Below are 25,913 nucleotides of genomic sequence, written 5' to 3'. Positions count from 1 at the left end.
CGTCCCTCCTCTCCGGCTCTTCACACCTCCCATATATACGCTCATTTCAAAGCCCACACGTGATGCATATGTTTACCCGGGAGGGCCTGGATGTCACCCGTGCCTTTCTTCTTCTGTGGTATTGTGGACAATTACTCATACTGTTTTCTTTTTTCTTCCTCCCCCTCTTCTGCCTGGGTGTTTTGATGCATGTGTATTTTGGAGTGGGTATTTATGCCCCCTCTGTGAATGTTTCTTGCTTAGTATTTGAAAAATCAGACTTTTAAAAATTCAGATGTTTCCCTGTCACACTGATGTCAGGATGTGCCCCTCTCCCAGCCACCGATGGAGAAGACATCCTGACAGAGCTGGAGTTCGATAAGGTGCCGTACTCCTCGCTGCGACGGACCCTGGACCAGAGGCGAGCGCTGGTCATGCAGCTGTTCCAGGAGCAGGGCTTCTTTCCCTCAGGTGAGACAAACACACGCAGTGTATACACAAGCATGTTCAGAATGATTTTCCATTGCAGACATTCATTCGTCTTTCTCTTCCTTTGTTTCCAGCTCAGGCCACTGCAGCCTTCCAGACAAGATACTCCGATATATTTCCCACGAAGGTGTGTCTTCAGCTGAAGATCAGGGAGGTCCGGCAGAAGATCATGCAGACGGCTGCCCCCTCTGATGCCTCCGGTTTAGGCCTCTCTGACTCAGCTTGCTCTCTCCCTGGACCTTCTGGGTCCCAGTCAGGAGAAGGATCGGCGAGAGGATGTGGGGACCTGCAGGATGAAGAAGAGGATCAAGGGACCGAGGGGAGCCCAGAGGATCCTCGTGATTCACAGGACTCTTCTAGATGAGGGATGCTGACGAGTTAGATTGACCAATCGGTGACTGTTGATGTCACACCTTTCCACCCCTACACGCTGTCACTCTCTACATTTTTTAAATCCACACTCTTCACTCTCCTCTGGTCACATCCAGATTTCTTTCCATCCTCAGCAGCCAATCAGAGCGAGAGGTGTTTGTATGCAACGTTGGGACTTTTTTTTTTTTTTTTTGGTTATATGTGACCCTTACACCAAAAAAATGACATGTGACAGACCAGTGGCACAAAAACTACCACGACGCACATGTGCGTGCAAACACACACACACACACATACATACACACCCTGCAAACTCTTGATTCCACACTTGAATTAGCACTCTGTATTAACCACCTTGGAGAGCGCTCCCATCCATGCCAGTGAACGAAGGACTGCTGTGCACAGCTGCACTCATTTGCCTTGAGGAGGAAAGGGTTCCCGCTTTAGACGGAGAGACCTGTTTAACCCATTCTGAGACGGCGAAGTCAGCAGTTTTCAAACAAGGACGATTCATGTTTTGATATTTGTTTTTAAAAGGGTCAGAGGAGTAAAAGCAGCAAGTATCTGCTTGAGGAACAAGCTGTATGTAGACTTAGCTGTTGTGAGCTTGTGTCTGGTTTCTGCTGACTTTAGGGGGCTGGGCCCTCGACAGCAGGAAACTAATTGATTTGACCAGAGAGCTCATTACCATGGACCTGCACAGATCATCTTCTCCATTTTATTGCTCACGCGTAGACCTTCAGGCGAGGTCTACCTGGAGTTACTGAAAAAATTGACTGAAACTCAAGTGGACTTCTGGCAGTGCCATCATTCCTACAATCACCTGTCTGGCCAAGTCCTCCCTTCTCGCGACTGACCCTAGCACATGCCAGTAGGAAGGAACCGAGCATTCCTGTGCCTCTCATTCGCTAGCCATGAAGGAAGGAGGTGGGTCAGAGTCGACGGGCACATCCTGGCTTTTTGTTGTCGAGGTCAGGCTGAGAAGGCCTTAATCCTCTATTGCCAAGCAGTTTTATTAACTTTTTTTAAATAATTTGATTTGTATTTAACATTGTTATATTCAGTTTGTTGTTGTACTATTCCTATGGTTATTATTATTATTATTATTATTACTCCTCATATCATTGCAGTGAACCCTGGTCCTTTTGTTTCCTTCATTTATACCAGCTGTTGATTTTTTTTTTGTTTTTTTTTTGTATAATTTTGGAGGCAGGTGAGAGATGCTGCTCCACACCTGTACAGTTCCTCCATTGTAGTCTTCCCTTGACTGGTCTCTCACCTCAGCAAGGACCTGCGGTGCAGTTATTTTTATTGCTCATTTCAGAGGACAAACACAATGTGGACCTTTATATTCTTTCAACAGTAATAAGCCGTATGTTTTTAGACAACCCTGTATGCCTCTCTGTCCCTTGCTAAGTTTGATTCTATAGCCTCAACACTTGTACATCTCCTTCCTCCAACTCTTTCCTTCCTTCCCTCCTTCCTCCCTTTGTCACTTTATTGCTCTCTCCAGACCTCCTTTTTGGACAGACGGAGAGAAAACTGGGGGAAGTGAGGGGAGGGTAATGAATCATAGAGAGCTGGTAGGATCTAATACTGGTTGTGTCTTTGTGCAAGACTTGGTTGTGTTGTAAATAATTACTGTAGAGTCAGTAGACTCATTATATTATTGATAAGGAAAAATCTGTCATTGAACATAAGTTGACTTTTAAGACACCCATTACCGGAAGTAAAACACATGAAACGGAAAAAACAATAATAAATATGGCTATAAATGTTTGTGTTATGCTCCTTGTTTTGCTGTTCCAGTATACAAGAGAGGAATTTCTATGAATAATTTAAGTTTGTATCTGTATCTTTCAGTATGCAAATAAAAATAGGTGTTCAATTAAAGTGATTTCATCACTGGCGATGTGAAAGATGGGTCTTCCTTAAGCAGAGATGTAAAATTCAGTCCACATCATCTCTACGCTGCGACTGCAGCTGTGTGAACTTTAATACGTGGTTGTGTCGAATGAGACCGTGGGTTACTAATGTTTATCGTCTTGAAAAAACATTTAATGATTTCACCTATTTACAACAGAATACTTCAACAGCACAAACAACCCTCAGAAACAGAAGAAAACATCCATTTCATATGAATGATAAAGACTCTGGCCACAGCAGAGTCCAGTCTGTTTTTTGCCAACTTAAAGAAGTCCTCAGAGGAGCTGCAGTCCGTCCACAGCGAGGTTGTTCTCCAGCGCTGTGTGATAGATCTCCAAGGCCTGTTCCAGAGGCAGCGCTTCGCCCTCACTGGTCGCAATGATGGCTATGGTCTCCCCGAACTCATTGCACATGATTGTAGGAGCGCCCTGTGCCTAAGAGGAGGGAGCAGAGTGGGTACAAATTTACAGGTACTGATTAAACGTCATCCTCTTTAACCGTTTAAACTCAACATTTTAATCTAATTTCTATTCATTCTGGAGATTTTGGAGATGCATTCTGACCTGCTGAAGATCCGACGCTTCAATCTGGATGAGCTGAGGCTGTCCGTTAGCTAGTTCCACTGCCGAAGCATCCACCACTGCCACAGCAGAGCCGGTCTCCAGGGCAGCTTGGGCAGCAGCCTCTTCGTCGAGCCTCTGCTGCCTGGCGTGAGTCTTTTTGTGGTTCCTCAGGTTGGAGAAGGTCTTGAAGGCTTTGCCGCACTGCGGACACACATGAGGCCGTTCGCCCGTGTGTGTTCGCCGGTGTTCAGCCAGGTGCATGCTCTGGATGAAACCCTTTCCGCACACCTCACAGCGAAACGGCCGTTCACCTGAGTGCGTGCGCAGGTGCTCCCTCAGGTGTGTGTTCTGACGGAAGCGCTTGCCGCACACTTGGCAAGGAAAGGGTCGCTCACCAGTGTGGACTCTCTGGTGGAGTGCAACTCCGGAGGAAGACACAAACAGCTTGCCACAAACAGGACACTGGTGGGCTTTGGGCCGCTTCCCCGAGGTGCAGCGGGGCCGCCCGGGGCCTAAGGCCACATGGCTCAGTCTGTGAAGTCGCAGATTGGCAGGGGAATTGAGCTTCTTCCCACAAATGCTGCAATCTAGACCCCCTCGCACAAGACTGGTTGAATTCTCTGATTCTGTCTCGACTGCGGTTGAGGTGGATGGCTCTGACGTCAGATCTTTGCCCATCTCTGCATGGTTGTCTGTCTCTTTGCGGACTTCCGTCCCCGGACCAGCCTGCACCAGAGTGGGGTGCTGCTCCAGACAGTGTCTGTCTCGTTGCCTCTTGGTCAGGAAGCCAGCCTCACAGTGAGGACAGGGGAAAGGGGCCGGGGCCCCTGGGTGTTGGGTGTAGCGATGTGCTGCTAGCCTGGTGGGCCAGCGAAAGGTGGCAGGGCAGTCCGGGCAGCACAACGCTGCAGCATTAGAGTGCATCAGGCTGTGCTGACGGAGGTTGGAGGACTGTGAGAAGGAGCGGTGGCAGACATCACAGCGGTACGGTCGCACTCCAGAGTGGATGAGATTGTGCCTCATCATGTTGGCTAGAGATGAGAATGTTTTGCCGCAGTCAGAGCACTGGAAGGGCCGCTCACCGGTGTGAGTGCGGATGTGGTTGCGCACGTGGATATGCTTCTTGAAAGACTTGCCACAGTGGCCACAAACAAATCTGCGCTCGGTGACATGTGACTTGCGTCTATGGTGAACTAGCTGCAGCTGGGAGGGAAAAGTCTTTGAGCATGAACGACAAGAAAAGGACCCTTTATCTGCTGACGCAGCTGAAGCCGCCTCTGCTGCATCGGCGGAGCCCGACGTGACTTCTACACCAGCGTCACCCAGGGGAGCGGGGTTCGTAGCTAAGCCAGACTTGGTGGCGTTCTCCACCTGCTGCAGGTCACTGGTGTTGCCTTCGAGTGGGGCAGACACCTCCATGTTGCTGTCCTCCCCCTGCCCCCTCACTTCCTCTCCTTCTACTTTGTTCTCAGAACTTTGTGTTGTTTCTTCTCCCATTTTTTCCATCTCCTCATCTGTGAGAGGGGGCAGCAGCCTGCTTTTCACATCATCCGAGTGGGAAATTTTCTTCTCTCTTGCTCTCTGTAGGATGGCAAGAGTGGAGAGAGATGCTCTTCTTGGAGCTGAGACCTAGAGAAGAAAACAGGCAGGTCAAATTTAACGTCATACTAACTTGAGGTTGTGAGCACAGCTGGAAGGTGGACATGCTTATGACGATACCAAGGAGACAGAGACGGGCGTGCCAGATGAATCGCGGTTGAGGTGGGTTCTGCGGTGGTAGAGGTACTTGGTCATGTTGGTGAAGGTTTTGTTGCAGAATTGACACTTGTGAAGGGGGTCTGCAGTGTGGGACTTCCTGCAAGACACCGAAAGAAAAAGATGAAATACAATGAACAGTCCATATCTGCTGTTTTCTTGGCTGCCGTGGTGTCTCCAAGCTTTTACCTGTGCATGATAAGAGTCATCTCAGTCGTGAAGCCATTGCCACAGTCCACGCACAGGTACCTGGCCACGCCTGAGTGTGTGCGCGTGTGTGTCTGCAGCGATGTCGCCTTCTTGAACACCTTGCCACACTCTGGACATTCGTGTGTGCCCTGCTCGTGCACTCGTTTGTGAGCAGCCAGCCGGTTGATTGAGGTGAAGGTGCGGTTGCAGAGCTCACACTGTTGGGGCTGGGACCAGACTGCTGCCTTCTTCTCTGCTACTCTAACCCTAATGTCCTCCACCTTCTCTGTGGTCTCCTCCCGTCCTCGCACCTCCTCGAGGCCACTCATGACGCCGGGCTCGCCACTCTCTTTCTCCTGACCCAGGAAGTGCTCTCCCTGGTGCTGGAGGAAGTCTTCTGGAGTGTGGAAGAGAAGGGAGCATTCTGAGCACTCATAGGGGTGGATGACCACCACCTCTGTTGGTTGTTGCTGCTGCTGCTGCTGCTGCTGCTGGGTCTCGTCCTGGACACTTGGGGCCAACCTTAACTCCAGTCTCTGGACACCGTTCTCCAAGACCCCCAGCTTTGTCAAAGAGCCTCGGCCCACCGCAGGCAACAGGGGGGGCAGCTTGGAGCGGCGCTGACTGGGAACACTGGAATTGTCTGCCAGAGCTTGAGCTGTGAGAATCTGCAGGTGCATGGTGGCAGAGCCGGGGCTGGGCGTGACTGGAGGCAGCAGGGAGGAACAGGAGGGTGCAGCAAGTTTGGAGACAGGCCGACGTTTCTTCTGTTGTTGTTGTTGCCGCTGCTGCTGGGCAAGTACCTGGAACGTACACACAGAAACGTAGAGAAAAGAGCTTTGAAAGAGAGAAAACCCTTAAAACCCTCATCCAGCTGTCAAATCTATTCCTCTGTTGTGAGTTGTTTACAATCCCAAGTACCTGTGCCAAGATCTCTCCAGCCTGCTGCTCACTGAGCACGTAGTTCTGCACATTGTTCAGCGGAGTGATGGTGCCATCAGGCTGTAGCACATACTCCTGTTGCAAGGGACAAAAATAAATAAAAATAAAAATGAAAGCATTAATGTTAATGCAGTGCTACATAAATTAAGCATAGTTTGATAATAATCCTTTCATTTGCAGACTTAAAATAAGAATGACAACGCAGAATATAGCCCACACCATTAACTACTGTAGCTCAGTATACACGTCATAAAATACATGTACTGTGCAAAAACATGTTACTGGTACAACTACACCAACCACATTTGAACACACAAAATAAGAGCTACTGTTTTAAGAAGTCTGCATCGGTCAATTTATTAAACTTCTATAATCGTAACAATAACAGAGAGACTACCTCAGTACTCATAGAGTAAAAAGTAAATGGATTAAACCTTTCAGATTAGAACAAAAACGTTATTAGTCTGTCGAGTGTTCGGTTCCTTACAATGGTCTCTGTGTTGCTGTGTGTGCTGCTCCTGCTGTGGGTCCGCCGGTGCTCGAGCCACGTGTCAGGTGAGTCAAACAGAGCCAGACAGTCAAGACACTGGTACTGGACAGGTCCCGACACCTGAGCCTCCGAGCCTGCATCCTCTGTCTCCAGAACCTCACACAGCTCTGTGGGACAGGCAGGCGCACACACACACACACACACACACACACACACACACACACACACACACACACACACAGTGTTGTTTCTTCCTCTGACTAATGGGTAAGACAGTATGCAGAGTCCACACTGTATTCTTTGCCTCCCTCCCATCATCATACTGGACACATGCATTCCTTATACAAAAGCCATAAATTCACTTCATGCTGCATCGTGTGCACTGTACATTATTCATATCTCAACACACTCCAGTGTTTCACAATCAAATCTCTCACCTTGCTGCTCCACCTCCATACCCGCCTCTCTCATGTGCATTTCCTGGTGCTGCAGCAGTTCCTCTGGGTTCACGAGGAGGGTCCCACACTCCAGACACTGGTACTGCTGGGTCTGCCCCATCTCCGGGACGCCCTGGATGGTCATGGCCTCCCCTACCTCCCCTTCTCCCTCCTGGCCGGTGTGGATCTGCTGATGGATCAGCACTTCCTCGAGGGTGTTGAAGAGCTGATGGCACTCACTGCACATGTACTGGTGCTCCAGGTACACACCTTCCGCCTCCTCCTGATGCTCGGCCATGCTGGTGCTCTGTGTTTGTGTGTCGTCTTATGAAGGCTGCAAGTGGATCATGAAAGGGAATGTCTGTTGGTGAGTGACGACAGGAAACTTCTCTGCTGTGTCCAGTGAACGAGGACTACTTTGTCGCCCAGGGGGACAGTATGAGAGCACACCTGTGGTAAACAAAAAAAAAATGAAAGTGACAACATGTACCACTGACCAATGTCAATATTTAAATAAGCAGTTATGTAGTAGCCATCAAGGGATTAATATATGGTGGTCAGGGTTCAATTAACACTGCACAAACAGCGTTACGTGTGTCATTAACTTGTACAATACAAATACCCAGTAATAGAAAGACCCAGCTGTTTTCCCACAGACACTGAGAAACAATCTCACGAACAAACATCGCAATTTTCAGCCGTTAGCCAAGCGAAGGCCCCGTGTTGCTAACAATGCGACCACCATTCAATAGTGCTATTAGTCAGTGCCTGGTTTTCCTCACAAATGTGATGAATATCTTTGTTTACAGTGTGTGATGGCATATGGAGAGCTGTTGGCGGCGCTCCCTCCGATATTGCAGACCTGTTTCTCGGCACCGCGGTTTCCTGATAGCGGCTCCCCGGTTCGTCGGGCGGTCCGTCAGGCGGCGCTACCCACTTTTCGCCGCAGCTCTCCGGCTACGACGGCGGGCCCTTCTTTCTCCTTACCTCTCATTTACTCTCGTTGGACAGTCCCTCGTGTGGTCATCACTCTTAGTTCACACAAGCATATATCCTATGTTGGTCCCTGGTCACCATCTGTGGCATGGGAGTCAAAAATATGAACAGTGTCCGTGGGAAATTACATTTCGAAGCATGTAGTGAAACGTTTGCCCACCGATCGTCTTCATTCTTGTGACACGAAACCCCGCCCAATGCGGTAGCTTGAACATTTCAGGATTTGTGATTGGACAGAGCGACTGTCCGTCGTTAACTCTGCTTCACTGTCGGGCATTGTAGTTTTTTGTTGACCGTAAATAGTATTTCCTGGTAGCTTTTAATTTCTGAACTCATTTTAAGTTATTTTATTTATTTATTTATTTTTTCGTGTGATTTGCTGGATGTATGACTCTACAGAATAATACACGGTTACTCTTTTCGTTTTAAAAACGCAACGACGACCCATTTCACTACTGTGTTGGCTAAATGTCCAAAACACAAACTTCAAAGTGGAACCGAGTAAACATTTCAATCGTGAATTTCTTCGTAAATGAGAAGTTAGATTTTCGTTGGTGGAGCACTGTGGCCTCGAAGCTCCCAATAACTCATTTTCCCAGTAATCCTTGCGAGCTTTACGTCGTTGTGCGTCAACTCCCCAGTCCCCCCACCATCACCGTTCTACAGAGGAAGAAAGGGGGAGACGGGCAACCTATACAGAACGCCGTAAGTGTAGTTTATTTTTGTATGAAATATTAAAACACTTACATATATAGCTTAAGTCTGTGTCTGTCTGGCTGCTAATAACGTTCAACCTTGCCCCGGGTTTAGTTCACACAAATATGAGCGGCAGCGGGCGGCCCAGGACCAGCTCATTCGCTGAGCCTCCCGGAGCTCCCGGATCCGCTGCAGCCGGTGCCGGATCAGCAGTAGCCGGTGGAAGCTCGACAGGAAAAACTGGGGCTTCACAAGCCAGTGGAAGCAGTTCGACGAGCTTTGGGAATTTGAAACTGCCTAGTAAGTATTGTTTTGTATTTCTAGCATAAGCCCAACTTGTATGTTATTACAAAGGCTCAGGTTGTGCGTTATTTTTAAAGAAATGTGCCGGAGTGTATTTAATGTCGATCATTGTCGCGGAGCTAACCTTAGCCAGCAAGCTGTTAGCTGGTTAGCTAACTTAAGTTAGCTGTCCAGCTAACGCTAGCTGTGTTTTTCATTAAGGAACCGCTGCGATCAAGGGCTTTTATCGCATAGCTAGCATCATCGTTAGCTGCTTGTGGCAAGCTTGGATCTAAGCCGTTGATACTTCGACGATAAATCACGTTAACATTACTTAATCATTATTATTGCATTGTAACCCAAGAACAAAGTTGGTGTTAGTCGACGTTCAAATATATTCGTCATTAATATCAAATGTGGAAGCTAGCTAGCTTGCTAACGTTTGTAAGGGTAGGTTGAAATTATATAGTCTAAGTTTTTTAGGCGTCGTCCTCGGTCTAGTCTGATCTTGCACAGAGTTTTTGCCAAACCAGGGTTACGTTAGTATACGTCGTGCGGTAGCCTGAAGAAATAGGAATTATTTTCAGTGAAAATATGAATATAAATGCTGTGTCCCGGCTGCTGATTAACCAGTCTATGATAATGTATGTGTACATGAAAGCATCGTTGTATCTGCTGAAACAGCTGATCCACTACAGTCCAAATCCATTATAGGTCATCTTTCACCAGGAGTGAAGATTCTTGCTTAGTGTAGTGGAAACAGTTTGGCAAACATGTATTTTGCGTATTGCCTGTGCAGCTGTGTCAGTACCCCTCAGGTGGCAGACAAGTCCTGAATTAGACTGCATTTCACTACACCATAGCCATCATCTCCTTAAATAGGTTGTCTGCTTTTATGCTGGTCGTTGAACATGCTCACTTGTTTTAACATTTTGATGCCTGTACTGGAACACCTGGCTTGCCAACAGCAAAGTCCCACCATTTGGTTTAGTCGGTGTGATGACAAGAACTTGCAGAATACTCAGGGGTCATGTAGCTGTGCAGCGGTAGCAGATGGCTGGAGATCTGTATAGTTGGACAAGAGGTATGCTGAAGGACAAAATTTGATAGTTAGAAGAAGAAAAAATTCATAGCTCATGTGTTAAACAGCATTTTCAAAACGGGAAAGAGAAGCTCAAGTTATTTGGGCCCTGACAGAAAATAATACAAAGTTGATTATTAGAACAGGCACAATGGTCAACAAGTACAATGATTTGAAGTCACGGCTGAAATCAGGCTGCTGTGTTTTGAACATTTGCTGAAGTTAATACATACAGTTACAGTTAATACATACTGAGTCCTCGTCAGGTGATTCAGCTCATTGACATCCGTTGCTTTTGAATGTAAGATCACATTTTCCCCCGTTCATTTTTCAGACTGCGTCAGTCTTGGTCATTAGGATCTGTGAAAGCATTGTTCTTGTGTCAGAGGTGCCTGGACCTGCAGAAACCCGAACAAAAGTGGTGTTTTATATCCTACATTGATGCTAAGCTGGCTATATCTGAAAACATCCCTACATTTTGGGCAGATTAACCTTACTATTTTCACACCCAAAACTCAGTTCGCTGGAGTGGATAAATCTGAAAAGCCCAGGCTCATTTTTTAACGTTCATGGGGAAAGCTGAGCTTGAGGCAGGATGATGTCTGCCTGTTCAGAAGCGGTCAGATGCTGTGAAGTAGTCATTTACATGGGCCACTTTCTGCTGCCTCTACTCTCTCACTCTGACTCTGCAAGTATTGCCAATCACGCAATACTGATGTATTTACTCTTTACTCTATTTAGTGTTGTCATACAACTTGGCAGCGTATAATAGTGATTTGATCAATGGTTTTAGTGCAGCAGTGAAGGAATAACTGTTTTATTAACAGGCAGCATGAACAACCCATGATTGAATCACTACTTTTAATTCATTCAGTTGCTTGACAGCAGAAAAAATGTTAATTGGAACAACTGAATAGTGTGCTTCAGTAATACTGAAAATTACTGTAAGTCCTCATTTAGATTAGGAGGGGACGGAGACCAGCTGAGACTGACCAGAAGAGGAGTAAAAAGGAGAATATGTAGTCATTTTGGCTCCTCAAAGCCTTTAGGGATGTGGCAGTTACTGATGTCAAGTGACTAGAACCGGCTCAACAAACATCAGTCACAAAATCAATCTTATGTGTCAAATGTTCTATGTACTCCAAACACGAGTAGTTTAAACTACGTTCACAGTACAGTAGTTACTTTGCCTAAATATAATTTAGTTTGAAATAGTTCAACCAGAGATGGTCTCATTGAGTAATCAATAAAGAAGAGTACTGAGCAGGCGTTTTCACCCAGCTTTCAGTACTTGACAGTTTTCAGCCCCCTGTGTCATGGTTTAATACTCAGCTCTATTCATCCCTGTTTTACATGTTCACACACGAGAAATCACGTTAAAGTCATTGGTTTTACCTGGTTTCAGATACCCACATAATTTTCAAAGTTGGCATAATTAATTTAAATATTATGATGTTCCTTTCTGCACTTAAAAATATTATGCTACTTTACTGGGATCTGTGAATTATTAAATGTTGGTACATGCTGTTGCACCCTTTAAAATCGCAGTTGCTTCCTTCCTGGACTGGCTCATATGTATTATTAGCAGCATAGGAAATGATGAAGCAAAGAGATGCACTGCTACTGATCTAGTGGTACTAGCCTTAAGTGGACTGGGTTTCAGCAAGATATGACCGATAGGCATTAATTGCATTTACATTATCAACGTCATCATGAAATTCAGATTTACAGTTGGCCTTCGACTCAGTATTTTGTGAAAAAAAAAAAAAAAAAAAAAAATGATCCCACTGAGTTAAGGAGGAAATTTAGGAGAGCACCATGTCGGATCAGCACTTGACATTGATGGACTCCCTGAGTTGAGGTATTGGTAATTGGAGAGAAAAGTTGGATCTGTGCATTGTACCATCTTCAGTGTCTGTGGTGTGAAACAAGAACATAAAGTCATGTAGTTTCCTAATCAGCAAATGTAAGAACCATTGCTAGTTATTTTTCTTATGCATGTTATGTGACTCTGATTGGTGTCTGGTCAATTGAAGCTTCATCGTGTGTGGAGGCACCAATACTTAGGAGTGATTTATCCAAGCCACACCCAGTGTACATCCATCATTACAGAATATCAGGCAAGGTGCGGTTCCAATTCCTATAGACCGCTAATGCTTCTTGTAGTTTATCATGCAATTGCTGATCATTTTCTCAAGTTAAGTGTCGTTAAGTTTTACACTTAAAAACAAGCCTCAGGCTATAATTGCTGATTTGTGTGGGTGTGATAAAAGCCGCTCTGCACATCCCTTTTCTCTTACTCATCAGGCTCTCATTGACGTATCAGAAACCAAAGCCGTTCACTGACAGCTGGGCAGAGTGCTCATTTTTGCATTCATTATTCAAGGGACTATCATGCCACAGCTGCTCCATATTTAATGTGCTCCCCTCTGACTTGTTTAAAAAGAGTGGGAAAGTGATGCTAAAAGGAAACACAGAGGACCAGTGTATTGTGTAGCTTGAACACAGGAATGTGGAGGAACCACACAAGGACTGATCTCAAAAGATGAATATTTTCTGCTGACCTGGAGGTAAAGATCAGATCTGGGCCAATCATGTGGGTATGCTATCAGCTGCTGTTTACTGCTAAGCTTAAAAAAGTGCTCCCTGGAGATTTGGAAAAACTAGAAGAGTACACACGGTTTCATATGTCATCAAAGATCAACTGGAGATGGTAATCTGATTTGTAATTTTTCAATCATTGGTCAAAGCAAATTTATTCATACAGACAGAAACAGCAGGCGATTAAGCCGAATCAACTGTCTTGGTTTTTCATCAGTTAATGGGAGAGACCAAAATGTTTTATTGTCTGACTCCATTTTGAGACTCGGAGACCTACTAGAGATCAGGAGGGGTCCTGTTGAGACAGGCGAAGTGAGCAAGCCCAGGAAATGGTAGCACTTCTGGGTGTGCTACTGTCCACGCAATTTTATCACAGGCTCTGACAAGCCTTTTGGCAATGGGCCTCTTCTCTGCTGTTCTTACCCTCCCAGTGTCATTGCTTCTGGTGCTGATTTGTCAGATCAGTCTTGGCCCAACACGTGCACAGGCCTAAAACACTGAGCAGTTACTTGACCTTAACGAGAGCTGTCAGTTACTGGTAGATCGTGATCATCTCACTTTGCCTGTTTTCCACAAGGTCAAACATGAGCCTGATGGTGACTGGCGGCCTGACTGTACTCCTTCCTTCCTTCCTTCCTGTGAAACCCTTTATAATATCACTTGTCCTCTTAGCTGGGCATAATGTGATGTGGGTGTAGTAGCCATTGTACTATAGTCCTGTTTCTCAGGCCACTTCATCAGCAAAGCATCTTGGTTGTAAATTTAACTAGTGTACTGTACTCACAATCTGTGGAGGGAAGGAAAATGAAGGAATGAGGGTTTATTTGAAGGTTTTGATCACAGCGTCACAACATGTGATTGTTATCTACAGGTTATATCTCCACCTGGACTTGATGTCCTGTTCCCACTGACACAGTGTTGCTCTATATAACACATTGCACCTAAACACCTGTATCCCTGCGCACTAAAACTTTACATACAGCACAGTAACCTGTCGCAAATAATTTAAGTATGTGTAGCTGCATTTTAGCTCAAAAAGTAAGCATAATAGGAAATATACACAGAACTATAGCCTAGGTCACTCATAGCACACTGCTCAAAATGGGTAATTGTATGAACTTCAGCACAGAACATCTATAACATGAGGAAATCATCAAAACCATACCAAATACAGCTATGTGCTTCACTGGCTCTTACACAGGGATGATATGGGTTCATTCCAGGGGTATGTCTACTGGGTTGAACTGGGTTAAACATGGGTTAAGCTGCCCTGCTCTAGGCGCTTCAACAACAGCTCTTGATGCAGTAGACCTGCATCATGTGCGTGTTTCCAGTATGAAAGGGGTTTACATCTAGTTTCACCCAGGGGAGCAGCAGGAAAGTGTTGTGGGAAGTGTCAGGAGCTCATTATGAGCGAGTGGGGTGTGTCTGGGGAGGCACCACATAGGTCACAACCAGTTAGAGAAGGAGCGAGCGCTCGTTGATGTTTCACGTCTCTCTCTTTTAGGGACACTGGTTTAAAGGCTGAACTGGAGGGGCCTATGTCACTGTGACATTGAAAAAAAGGATGTTTTAATGCTTTTTAAGGTTTCATTGCAGTATGTTTGTATGTTGAAATTATTCGAACATTTGACATCTAACATTGGTGTTTAGCCATGACAAGTTCATTTCAGGATCTCTCTGACGAGGTGTGTTTGTGCTCTCATCCACAGGAGACAGTAGCAAAGTGACGACGGTGGTCGCCACACCCGGCCAGGGCCCCGATCGCCCACAGGAAGTGTCTTACACAGACATAAAGGTTATAGGAAATGGCTCCTTTGGAGTGGTCTACCAGGCACGTCTCATCGACAGCCAGGAGATGGTGGCAATTAAGAAAGTTCTCCAAGACAAGAGGTTTAAGGTATGCTTAGACAGTCCTACTCGGTCAGATAATTACAGTGAAGCAAAAAGCTTAAAATAGGAACTTTACTTCTACAAAGAAGCCTGTGGTGGCCTTTGGTAGAAGCAGATGACTTGATGTGTGTGTGTGTGTGTGTGTTTTTTTAATCATTGCTCTTTCACTCTGGATTAGAACAGGATGTTCTTCAGTAATTGTTCTAACTTGTGCCAATTTGCAATGCAATTCATGTTTTCGCAGAGTTCACAATGCATTCATTCCGTTTCCCTTCCTTTTTGCTTCCTCCATTGCAGAATAGAGAGCTGCAAATTATGAGGAAATTGGACCACTGCAACATTGTGAGGCTACGTTATTTCTTCTACTCCAGTGGAGAGAAGGTGTGTATGCCCTGACGTGACGCTTTGTGTTGAAGGAATCAAGTTTCTGGATGGAGCGCTCTGCCTCCACACCCACCATTTAATGGTGCATGCATGAGCGATGATTCATTGACGTGTTTTAGACAAGTTGATGTTGGTCTTTATCGTACATTAATTTTCACACTCATTACTTTACGTTTTGAGGGTCCTGGCACTTTAGCTGAATTGCTCAGATAATTATAGAGGTTTTGCTTTTGCTCTGAACGTGTCTGCGGCTGAGAAAACGAGAGCTATATCAGCTGAGCTTATCAGATCAGAGGTTCAGCATCACTCACAACTCAAGCAACAAAAACTACATCTGACGACATGGTGGGGCAGTGGCAAGCAAGTAAACCCTTTGGGTTCATAGCCTCTGAACTGAGTGCTGTGGAAAGAAAATAATTGTGTCCTTGTGCGTAAGATAAATGTCATTTCTGTCATTGTTCTCAAAGGCATCTTAAATCATATAGCATAGCATACAATCACAATAATAATTAGTTTTGTTTACTTCTCACCATGTATACTCCAACATATCAGATTAGATTGGTTTGTTTATATGTACTCGTAACATCAGATTTAAGCTATTTATATTTTACTTGCCACCTCTAATTAAACAGTCCTTTTTCCTTTTTTTCCCCTCCTTTCCAGAAAGATGAGGTGTATTTGAATCTGGTGCTGGACTTCGTCCCTGAGACAGTGTACAGGGTGGCTCGGCACTTCAACAAGGCCAAGACCACCATCCCCATCATCTATGTTAAGGTGGGTAGACCCGACAGACGTGTGCGCACCATGCTCACAGAGGTCATGTTTTCACCCGTCTGTTTATGTCGAAAATGGCGAGAATGGAAGTTGAGTCGATGTGTTACGATGCTACATTGGTTTGTTTTTGGGAAGCCCTGACTTACCGAACGCCAAACAACGTTGCTTGCATGCGCTGTTTTGTAGAAAACGTACAGAAGATAAGCAAATCCAGTTTGATCTGTTTGAAAGGCTGCTTCTTTACAAGGTGTGAGATCTGTGCTCTCGCTGTGCTTGAGGTTTGAAGTGTACTGCTGTTAATTCTCATCCGAAAAAGATGAGATGATTTGTACTTTTGTGATTTTTACTCACTGGTTTCCATGCTAGGCCATTGTGTCCAATGATAAAAGGGGTGAGATTTACATATTTCATCCCAGTCTCTTGAATTGAGTTTTGTCTTTTGTTGAGCACTTTTTAAAGACACTCAGCGGAGACTGAGAGTTGCTCAGTAATTGCCTGTGGATGTAATAAACAGCCAAGTGTTTTCCTGTTTGTTTTTCACAGACAGCTCACTGTTTAAGGATTATGAAAGCAGAAAGGCAAAGATGGTCCCATGGGAATGAATCTGTTTGCGATACACTTGGTTCCCTGTCTAAAAGGGTGCTCACTTTACAGAGTGTTTGTGTGTGTGTGTGTGTGTGTGTGTGTGTGCGTGTGTGTGTACAGCGTCTGTAGCAGCTGAGAGGACATTATAGCTGTCTCATGGCCCATTTCCCTACCTCAGCCTGCTGCTCCCCTGCGGCTTTGAGATGCATGCTGATCTCTCTCTCACACACAGTCTTCCTCTCTCCTCTGTCATCCCTCCATCCTCCAGCGACACACTTCCATCACAGCACACAGCACAGCATCTCCCTCCCTGTCCCCCGGATCTCGTGTTTTTGCTGTATCTCTCATCATTTCCCTCTTCCTCACCCCTCTCCTCCTCTTCTCTCCCTCTGTCCCCCTTTTACCCATCATCTCTCAGTCATCTTGTTCATAATCATTTTGTAATCTGTGGCCAGCCTGCTGTCGCTTCATCATGGGGGCAATAATGATGATAATGGTGTTGATGACAGTGATTTGTCATATTAAGATGCTTACCGTTTGCATTGCACAGACACGTTAAATGGGTGCAGACTTAACTGTGTGAGCAATGACATTATTGACCCAGGATGTGCATACAGGGGTTGGATTCGGATAATTTTTCACCCATATGTCTGTTCAGTTGTAGAAACACACCAGTGCAGGCTGCATCAGACACCTCACAGCTGCTTCTTTCAACATGCACCTATACGGTGCACCCAAAAACAAAACTAGGGCACATGTAGAAGTGACTTACACACGATTAAAGTCTGTACAGACACATGTGCTCCTTGTGATAGTCCCAAAAGAGCAAGATGGAGAAAAATATTAAAAAACAATGAATTGAGCTTAATCAAAAATAGCCCTCAGAACATATTAAAGAGTCTTAAATCTAATTTACAAGCCTTAAATATTTTCTCTTGCCTGCTGTTGTCATCAATGTTAGTTCTAAAATGTTTTTGTACCTGATTGCAGGCTGTCATGAGACGCTGTTCAGTCCCTTTTTGTGGAGTGAGAGGCAGCACCATCAGACCCGTAGCAACCCTTTCATCATTGCTCGCTACAGTAGGAAGCTCATCGTCTCATAATGAGCAAGCGTCGATTTTTAGCAAAAACATGAATGAACTCGCATTAATTTAGTCGTTCTTTACGGCTGGGAAGCACTGAAAAATGTGATCATCTCAGATATGTTGTCCCCAGTAGTTTTCCATCACACTGTCAGACTTTGGCTGGTGTGATCATGAAGCAGGTATTAAAAAGCATTCTTTGCTTACCTTGTGGAAACCCTGATGGGAGGCAGGGCACCGCCTATGAGTCATGAATCACCTGACCAAACATGAGAACGGGGAAAAGACATGACGACGGTGAACTTGGATGTCCTCAGATGCTGTTTTGCTCTCTGTTGCTTCTTGGATTATGTGTATGTTTCTGTCTCAGTTGTTGAACACTGTTGGGCATCATGTCGACCGTCTCTGCCCCCCCTCAGGTGTACATGTACCAGCTGTTCCGCAGTCTGGCTTATATCCATTCCCAGGGCGTGTGTCACAGAGACATCAAGCCCCAGAACCTCCTGGTGGACCCAGAGACGGCCATCCTCAAACTCTGTGACTTTGGCAGGTTAGTACCAGAGGCTGCCTCAGGGCGCTTCTGTCTGTCTTCATCATTCTTTCCATAGTTGTGACTGTCTGCGTCTCAGCGTGCATGTTTAGTTGGCTGTCTGTGTCTGTAGCCATCTCGCCCTCAGTCTTGACTCTCCCTGTTGATCTGTCATATGTCTTCTTACCTCTTTGTCTTGTTGGCTTACTTGCTGTGTTTTGTGACAACAGACGCACTGAGAAATGAACTTTCATGTTGACTGACACGCACCTCCTAAACTGTCTTTTTCGGCTTCGTCTCGCCTCTACCATGTTCTAGTGCAAAGCAGCTAGTTCGGGGGGAGCCAAATGTGTCCTATATCTGCTCACGGTACTATCGTGCCCCGGAGCTCATCTTTGGTGCCACCGACTACACGTCCAACATTGACATCTGGTCGGCCGGCTGTGTGCTGGCTGAGCTGCTGCTGGGCCAGCCCATCTTCCCTGGGGACAGTGGTGTGGACCAGCTAGTAGAGATCATCAAGGTACAGCGGGGGGACTGCAAACAGTGGCCGGAAGCCAAATGATGGCAGGCTGCTAGATGAAAAGAGACACGGTGTAAAGTTTAGAATTGAAAGTACTGTCAGTTCAGGCTTTGGCTGTCAAGAAACTGCTCTGAGTTTGTAAGAACTAAGGCAAAAGAAAGTTTCTGCTGTGTGTACACATAGATTTCAATATCCACATACAGTACACTCAGAAGGACAATCAAACTGTACACTTCATACAACAAAGGATGCTTGTGTTGTCGTCCACACTGACAATGCCTCCTCCACACATTAATATGAACGAATTTTAACTTTCCACCCTTGTTTGTCAGGTCCTGGGGACACCAACAAGGGAGCAGATCCGGGAGATGAACCCAAACTACACAGAGTTCAAATTCCCACAGATCAAAGCACACCCTTGGACAAAGGTACGTCCCCACTGCTGCAGAATATTAATCCTGGATAGCAGTTACCTGAAGAGCGGTGTATGGTTTTAGTGTTTACATTTCTCTGACAGATATCTTTGCCTTTATGAGGAGGAAATTACCAAAATAATTTTAGAAACTGGATTTTTATGGTTTATGTCCACATGCACAGCACGTCAACTTGCGTGTTTTCATTTTAGACATTAGTCGACACTTGATTGGAACTTAACAATTTGGTATTTCCTGAAGAGTAAAGGTGCTTTCAGACAGAGAGGAGCTGTTTCTGTCCCCGGCAGTGTCAGTGTTCAGTATTTGGAATCGGCAGCTACAAGGCGCAGCTCTGCCACCGCGGCTAACGGCTGTACCCGCCTGTAGGCTACACTGTAGGCTACTGCCATCTGCTTGGTGTAAGCTCACCAAACAGCGAAACAGAGTGAGTTGTAGCTTTAAAGTAGAGGAAATCGGGAACTATATGACACAATTAATATAGCAGGTCTTTGCTAACCAGTTTCATAAACAACCAGACCAGATAATCAGACTTTGAAGCTGAAGTTGGTCTTCGTTGATTTGTCTGTTCATCTCTGCTAGTGAGGAGGTTTATGATTTAGGAACTCGGACCATCATCACAGAAATATGATGTTATTTTAGGTCCGTACCACCCAGCCCTAGTCTGAGAGCGCCGTCAGTCATGGATTTACACAAGCATGTATGTTAACACGGAGCCTTAAATCTTCCAAATGTCTTTGCTCCTGCCAGGTGTTTAAGCCTCGTACTCCACCAGAGGCCATCGCCCTCTGCTCTCGACTGCTGGAATACACGCCGGTGACCAGGCTGTCTCCCCTGGAGGCATGTGCGCACGCCTTCTTCGATGAGCTGCGCCAGCCCAACACTCGCCTGCCCAGCGGACGAGAACTGCCGCTCCTCTTCAACTTCAGTCCCGTCGGTCAGTTTGTTTTCCCCTTAGATGCTCGTGGTTGGTCGTCAAGTTGCCGCACCTGAACTGTTTTACGTGTGATTCAACATTCGTTTAACATTTCGCCTTTTCTCCTGCTCTCTCAGAGCTGTCTATCCAGCCCCAGTTGAACTCCACACTCATTCCTCCTCACGCTCGTGCACAGACATCGCCTGCCTCACATGGTGTGTATTACAACATGTTACCTTTTTGATGCTCTCTTTTTCTGTGAGACCCATCATCCAATGATACTTGACAAGAAGTAGTGTGTACCTGTCTTGCATATACAACCTCAGTCTGAATTTGACATTCATCGTCAGTACACTATAACCATACTAAATACCAAATATTAGATATTATTTAAAGGACATATTTGTACTTTTAGGTGCTCTACAGTCACTCAGTTGATGTATCTGCACTGAATTATCTAACAAAAAGTGAATTCTTCCTGTAAGATGACCTTTGTGCGCTCCCTCTCTCCCCCTGCAGAGGGCAGTGTGTCAGACAGTTCCGCCCAGCCCAGCTCAGCACCTGGATCCATCAACAACAGCACCTGAGCGTCCATCCCTCTGTCATCCTTTCTTTTTATCTTCCCCATTTTTCCTTTCCTCTCCTCTGCTCTTCTCCCTCTCAACCTTCCTCCCGGCTCCAAACCCCCTAAGACAGAAAAGAAATAACTACACACACCCACAGAAACACTCAGCATCGCTGTTTTCCCTGAATTTTAACCATTTCCAGTAGAAAGCGGTTTCTTTGGCTCCTGTCTTCAGGAGGGTGTTGTTTTAAAGACGTTTTAGTAGCCATGCTTGAGCTTGATATAAGCTGCAGTTGTAAGTCCATGGTGGCCCTTTCCTGGCCTGCTAGAATAAAGAAACTTTACAGTGGTTGGGTAGGATGTTTGGGAGATGAGATGGAGGGGGTGGGGGTGGGGGGGTGTACATGTTACATTGAGTTTCTGTATTATAATCTACAGTTGACTTTTATCCCTTTTTATGTTCATTTTATTTGCATTTGCTGATTTTATGTGTGGCCGTGGTGCCATCGAATGGAGTCCTGATTGGCTGTAGAGTGGAGACAGAGGGCCACGTGTACGCCTGACTAGTATTGACAATCATCCTTGGTAAGGTCAAAAATGGCATGTCGTGTACAGTGTCTGATCATACAACCCACAGTGTACATGAGTGTCACTTCCACCCTGAACTCTGCTCGAGTATTGTCAGTTCACTCAGCCCAGTGTGAGCGCAGCTGAGGCTTTTTTAAAATCTCCTAGTCTGATACCAGACACAACATATCGGCTAACGTCGTCCATGTGGTTTTAGATGAGAGGCGGTTTTAAATTTTATTACAAAGGGGGGCACCACAGCCTGTCTTTACAGTTTCTTTTTGACTATTTGCTCCTCAACTGCCTTTTATGTGAATGAGAGGGAGCTTTATACGAGCAGAGTGCACATCTTCAGTTTCTTCAGTATAAGCTCACGTTTTCTTCGGTTAAGCTGGAAACCAAGTGTTTCGCATGAATTCTCAAGTGAATATTGCACATCTTCAGAGGGAGGAGAGGGAAAACAAAGGGGCCAGTTATGTGTACTGTCCAGCTGTTAACATGACTTTACACACAGGGAGCCGTCGGTGATGGGCTCCAGCTGCATCTGATACAGGAGCCTCAGTGTCTCATGTCGTAAACACAGTCGCCCAGCGCTGCGGCGTCAATGCTCACCTCATTAATTGTCACTTTACGGTGTTAAGTTTCAAATCAGCTCGATAATGTTTAAGAATGCGGAGGGCACGGAGAGGCTGCCGGCCGCTCCCGCTGCTCACCAGGCTCGTCGTCGTCCTCTCAGCTGGTGTTCACGGCTGTGCAGGGGCGAGGCTGAACGCACTCGGTTTGGTTTGAGAGAGGCCGTCGATCCCTCCTCGCCCCTCGCCCGTCAGCCTGCCTGTGGCGTTCATACCACGCTCTTCTTGTCCTGCGACAGTGGCGGGAACTGATTTTAATCATTCACGACAGTCGACTGTCGGCATGGTCTAGTTTTCTTTCCTCCATCGCACAAATGCGCATGCTCAGCCCGAGTTGACCACACTATGTTGCTTCCACTAATCTCAGTAATAATCTGACCAGAAATGATGCTCGAGCCCCTGAAACCGAACAGCTTTTGGAGCCTTCCCTTCCATTCCTTTTTGTCCTCATCCCTCTGCCTTCTGCTTCCCTCTTTCCTCCTTTTTTCACTGCTAAACTGTAAATATCAAGTACCTTTTATTTTATTTTGTTATTTTTGTTATTATTGTTATTATATTGTTGTTCTTGTAATTTTTTTTTTTTTCTCTAGTAGACCGGTGCAGCAGCGGCCGGACTGTTTATCCTCAGTCGCAGTTTGTAAATACGATTTCATTTCAGTCCCTGTTCAGGAGGGGAAAAACAGAACAAAATGTTTCATTTTTATTCTCTCTCCCTCCATTTCTCTCTTCACAACTTTCTCTTTTCCCCCATAAATGTTGTCCTAAATGTTTTATTTATTGTATTGTGTTTTTTTGGCAGGGAATGGGGGATCTTTTCTTTTCCACTGGGGTGGTAAAATTGAGGGATTACAGTTTTTCTTTTTTTTCCCTCTTCTTCCAAATTTTAGTCCAGCAATTTCACATGCAAAGTGAAGTCGCATCCAAGACGCTGTACTCAAATCCAGACATCAGTGTGTGTCCGCCACTCTGTGGTCTTGTGTGTATGCAGGTGCACAAGCTCGCCAACAGGTGGAACTCCACTTTTCCATTTAACTTCAATGTGAAGGGAATGTTACAAGCTTCTGGATCTACGGGGTTGTGGTGTTGGGAGGGAGTCACGGATCACTCTGTGTGTGTTTGTGTGTGTGCGCGAGTGAGTGTGTGTGTGTGTGTGTGTGTGTGTGTGTGTGTGTGTGTGTGTGTGTGTACACGTGTGCGTGTGTGTGTCTGGAGGAAGGGGGAAATAATGAAATTGTCCATTGACATGTATCATCTCCTGTGTCTGACCGCTTCCTGTTTCTGCTGACTGTGTCGTCTGAGTGTAACAGGTCCGACCTGTTCGTACGGTGCGTCTGCTCCACAGATACTTGATTAGTTTCTTGAGCACAGCTGCAGGGAACGTATGTGTGTCTGTATGTGTGCTGGCAGACCATGGTCGTTTTTCTCAGTACTCCTGACTCTTCCTAAATGAAGAGCTGACTCAGTGTGCTATTTTAATGTTTGTTTTTTTTTTCCATCCTCGAACTGTCACACTTGGTTTTTAATTTGCTGTTACCTTGCTCTTTTATCACCCTTGTCTGAGGGTAAAAACGTGATGGTTGGGAACAGAACGGTTGGATAAAGGAGATGATGAAGAGAGGGATGGAGGGAGAGAGACAGTTTTTGTTTGTTGGTATAAATAATTAAACTCATTAATAAAGTGATGAAACTGTTCCTGTCTCACATTCATGATTGAGTTTTATCTGAATAATTGATCCATGTTTACATGATCAGAGTGAGGACATACAGCGTCTGTGTTGATTGCGTGTTTGTCCTGTGTGACATCAGTAATATGAAGTAAAACAGTCCTACGCAACACAAGGCTGGATGGGTAAAGTGGACGACTGTCCCACAGCTGCAGGTTTGACCTAATTTAACTGGATATTTGCACAGGACGATGCACTAAAAACACAATATTAACTGATAAGAAAGGGGGTTTAAGTGGGGCTTTACGACCTGATATTGAGGACTTGTCTTCAAGAGGGGCCCCTACATCAAAATCTTATTTTACATTCATTGTTTCCATTGTGTGTTTTTATGTAGATTCTTTCTGGATGAAAGTGTTCAGATAAATGACCACACGGCATTTCTGGGTCCAAGTGTAGTGATCAGGTATCACCAAAATGGAATTTCAGGGCCAATAATAATAACCCATTATCTGTTCATTGTGACTGTTGATATACAGTAGGCAACAATGTCACTGTTGCAACTGCAGAAATGTAAAGAGGATGGGGGTTACTAGGAGTCAAGGAGCTGCGTTTTGCCCCAGGGCCTCCTAACAGGTTCATCTGGATACCAGTACAAAGAAGGAAAGTCTATATATTCAAGCGCTGTTCTTAGTGTACTTTTTTCTTCACTGTAATTATCTGATTTGCTCTGGTTACTTTCAGGTTACGAGTTTAAGAACCTTTAAGGGTCTATTAAACCATAATAGTAAATTTAACTACACAGAAAACCATAATGATTTGAATTAGTTCCATCTCAACCAGATATGACATAAAAATTCTGTATATGCATCAGTAATAATAATAAAATACATAATGATATAACACCGGCATGGACCTTTCCGTTACACAGTGAGTACTTTTACTTTCGATATTGATGAAGTACATTTAGTGGTACTGTTAAGAGAAGGATCTGAGCACTTAATCCACCTCTGCAGGAGGCAGTGGAAAGGAAACATGCCAAGGAAGTGAAGGTGCATGTGATAAAACAGATGATGCTGAGCTGAGAAGAGGCCTTGAGATTTTCTCGTATGATTCTGGCTGACAGGGCTGAGCTCATCCATCAGAGGACGAGCTGGAGTCTCCTCCCGCTGGTAACTCAGGATGCAGTCTGCTTTCGGTCTTACATCACCACGAAGAGCAATGAGGGAAAGAGCGAATGTCGAGAGGGTTGAGCTGAGGTGTGAGCTTTAACAAATCTTTTTTTATTCTGTTTTTCTTCTGGGTACTGCCCAGTTTCTAGGCTTATTTTAATGATGTGCAAATCCTCCATTTCCATTACAACAAATGTTAATAACCACATGTGCTGGATATAAGGCAGCAGTCACTGAATGCAGTTCGCTGTTTGAATGCACAGAACATTATAAACCTTTATCAGGTGTTCGTCATAGGATTGACTTTAGCTTCCAGTGAAACCTTTTTCGCTGAGGGATTAGTGAAATGAAGCTCTCTTATGATCCACAGTGGACTCGGCTGGATCAGACTCTGAAACGGACCATTTGGAGAATGACGAAATCAGAACAGTTGTTATGGGAACCATGCTGTTGCAAATGTCAGTGAAAATGTTTTTGACCTTGACTGATGGAATCTTGCACTTGCACCGTTTGATTATATGAGACGTGTGAACAGACGGGGGGCTGGTTCATGGACAATTAACATGCCGGTGTGCACAGTGTTTTGTAATGCTGGTGCATTTCTGTGACTTTCATCTGCTGTCTCACTTTTTTTTTGACATGGTCTCACTTTAGTTTCAAGATAACCGAGCATCACGTTCAATCCGGATCTCATTTGGCTCCATGACTTCAAGGCCCTTCGTCTCAAACACGGTTGAATAACTTCATGGCCGCTGAACAAGGACCTGGGAAGTCTCTCCCGCACAGCTGTCTCTCAGAGCGACTCAAATGTTTCATTCAGACGAGAATCTGCCGTTGACAGCAGGATTTAATGAAGTCTCAGGGTGTCCATGAACTTCTTTCTTTTGTCTTTCTCCGTGTTCAGTGGAAAATATTTATAGACTCTGGCGGAACCTTTGCTGCCCGCTGCATGACTAAAATTTCTTGCTTAACTTTAAGGCTGGCCCTCAGGTTCACCTCACATAAATTAATACTTTGTCCTTGTATGGCCTGGCGCAGACCTTGGTCTCCATTCATAAACATGAACTTAAGGTCTTGACATTTTGCATCATTGTGTGATAATTTTTGAAGAAAGATCTTGGTTTACAAAATATTAATGCAATAGTTCCATTTGGAAAACTTTGGCGGGGCGCTGTAATTATGTAGGCAGAAGAAAACCTGGAGGACTTGACTTTTGTTTATTTGTGAAGGATTTCATAGTGCCTTGTGTTTTCTCCAACTAAACTATGATACAAGTGCTTTCAATCATTCTAGTTGGTTTCTGTTGAACATTGTCTATCCATCGTGTGCAGTTTAACTGACATGCTTACATTCATGGCACAATAAATGTCTTTATTAGCATAATAATATACATTTCAA

The 25,913-nt window shown here is 45.2% G+C and overlaps 3 protein-coding genes across 9 annotated transcripts in view; 2 read left to right on the top strand and 1 right to left on the bottom strand.

The window, feature by feature from the left end:
• The window catches only part of cicb (capicua transcriptional repressor b), a 35,665-nt gene extending 32,920 nt beyond the window's left edge, over positions 1-2,745 (top strand). For 4 of the 6 annotated variants that reach the window (XM_076736423.1, XM_076736422.1, XM_076736419.1 and 1 more), the window contains 2 exons: positions 301-450; positions 543-2,745. In XM_076736423.1, coding sequence (XP_076592538.1) covers positions 301-450; positions 543-832 — 440 coding nt within the window. In that variant the 3' untranslated portion in view covers positions 833-2,745. The remainder of the gene's footprint in view (positions 1-300; positions 451-542) is intronic. The other 2 variants (XM_076736421.1, XM_076736420.1) reach the window with 1 other exon arrangement.
• A 134-nt stretch (positions 2,746-2,879) lies between these two features.
• Positions 2,880-8,334, bottom strand: znf526 (zinc finger protein 526). Of its 2 annotated transcripts, none has more exons than XM_076738149.1 (8): positions 8,130-8,334; positions 7,143-7,592; positions 6,703-6,872; positions 6,195-6,290; positions 5,274-6,076; positions 5,049-5,184; positions 3,330-4,958; positions 2,880-3,200 (listed from the first exon to the last, which is right to left on the bottom strand). In XM_076738149.1, exons 2-8 carry the CDS (start codon positions 7,438-7,440, stop codon positions 3,042-3,044), a joined length of 3,291 nt encoding a protein of 1,096 aa, XP_076594264.1. In that variant the 5' UTR covers positions 7,441-7,592; positions 8,130-8,334; the 3' UTR covers positions 2,880-3,041. The 2 variants fall into 2 exon arrangements, with proteins under 2 accessions (XP_076594264.1, XP_076594265.1); XM_076738150.1 differs by having other exon boundaries at positions 8,005-8,330.
• Positions 8,335-8,762: 428 nt separating this feature from the next.
• gsk3ab (glycogen synthase kinase 3 alpha b) lies at positions 8,763-23,370 on the top strand. The gene is made up of 11 exons (XM_076737101.1): positions 8,763-8,843; positions 8,949-9,134; positions 14,511-14,698; positions 14,989-15,072; positions 15,739-15,849; positions 17,936-18,066; positions 18,364-18,568; positions 18,901-18,996; positions 19,750-19,936; positions 20,053-20,130; positions 20,435-23,370. Exons 2-11 carry the CDS (start codon positions 8,960-8,962, stop codon positions 20,500-20,502), a joined length of 1,323 nt encoding a protein of 440 aa, XP_076593216.1. The 5' UTR covers positions 8,763-8,843; positions 8,949-8,959; the 3' UTR covers positions 20,503-23,370.
• Positions 23,371-25,913: the final 2,543 nt, after the last annotated feature.

Source organism: Chaetodon auriga, chromosome 8, assembly GCF_051107435.1.
Source record: "Chaetodon auriga isolate fChaAug3 chromosome 8, fChaAug3.hap1, whole genome shotgun sequence".
Classification (NCBI taxonomy): Eukaryota; Metazoa; Chordata; class Actinopteri; order Chaetodontiformes; family Chaetodontidae; genus Chaetodon; species Chaetodon auriga.
The sequence above is the reverse complement of the archived record's forward strand: the minus strand, read 5'-3'. Positions and strand labels throughout refer to the sequence as shown.

Coding starts and splice junctions, on each gene's coding strand:
- znf526 (XM_076738149.1), bottom strand. CDS start 7,440: ATGGCCGAGCATCAGGAGGAGGCGGAAGGTGTGTACCTGGAGCACCAG. Junction 6,873..7,142: donor TATGGAGGTGGAGCAGCAAG/GTGAGAGATTTG, acceptor CCTGTCCCACAG/AGCTGTGTGAGGTTCTGGAG. Junction 6,077..6,194: donor CTGGAGAGATCTTGGCACAG/GTACTTGGGATT, acceptor TGTACGTTCCAG/GTACTTGCCCAGCAGCAGCG.
- gsk3ab (XM_076737101.1), top strand. CDS start 8,960: ATGAGCGGCAGCGGGCGGCCCAGGACCAGCTCATTCGCTGAGCCTCCC. Junction 15,073..15,738: donor TCTACTCCAGTGGAGAGAAG/GTGTGTATGCCC, acceptor CCTCCTTTCCAG/AAAGATGAGGTGTATTTGAA. Junction 18,067..18,363: donor AAACTCTGTGACTTTGGCAG/GTTAGTACCAGA, acceptor ACCATGTTCTAG/TGCAAAGCAGCTAGTTCGGG.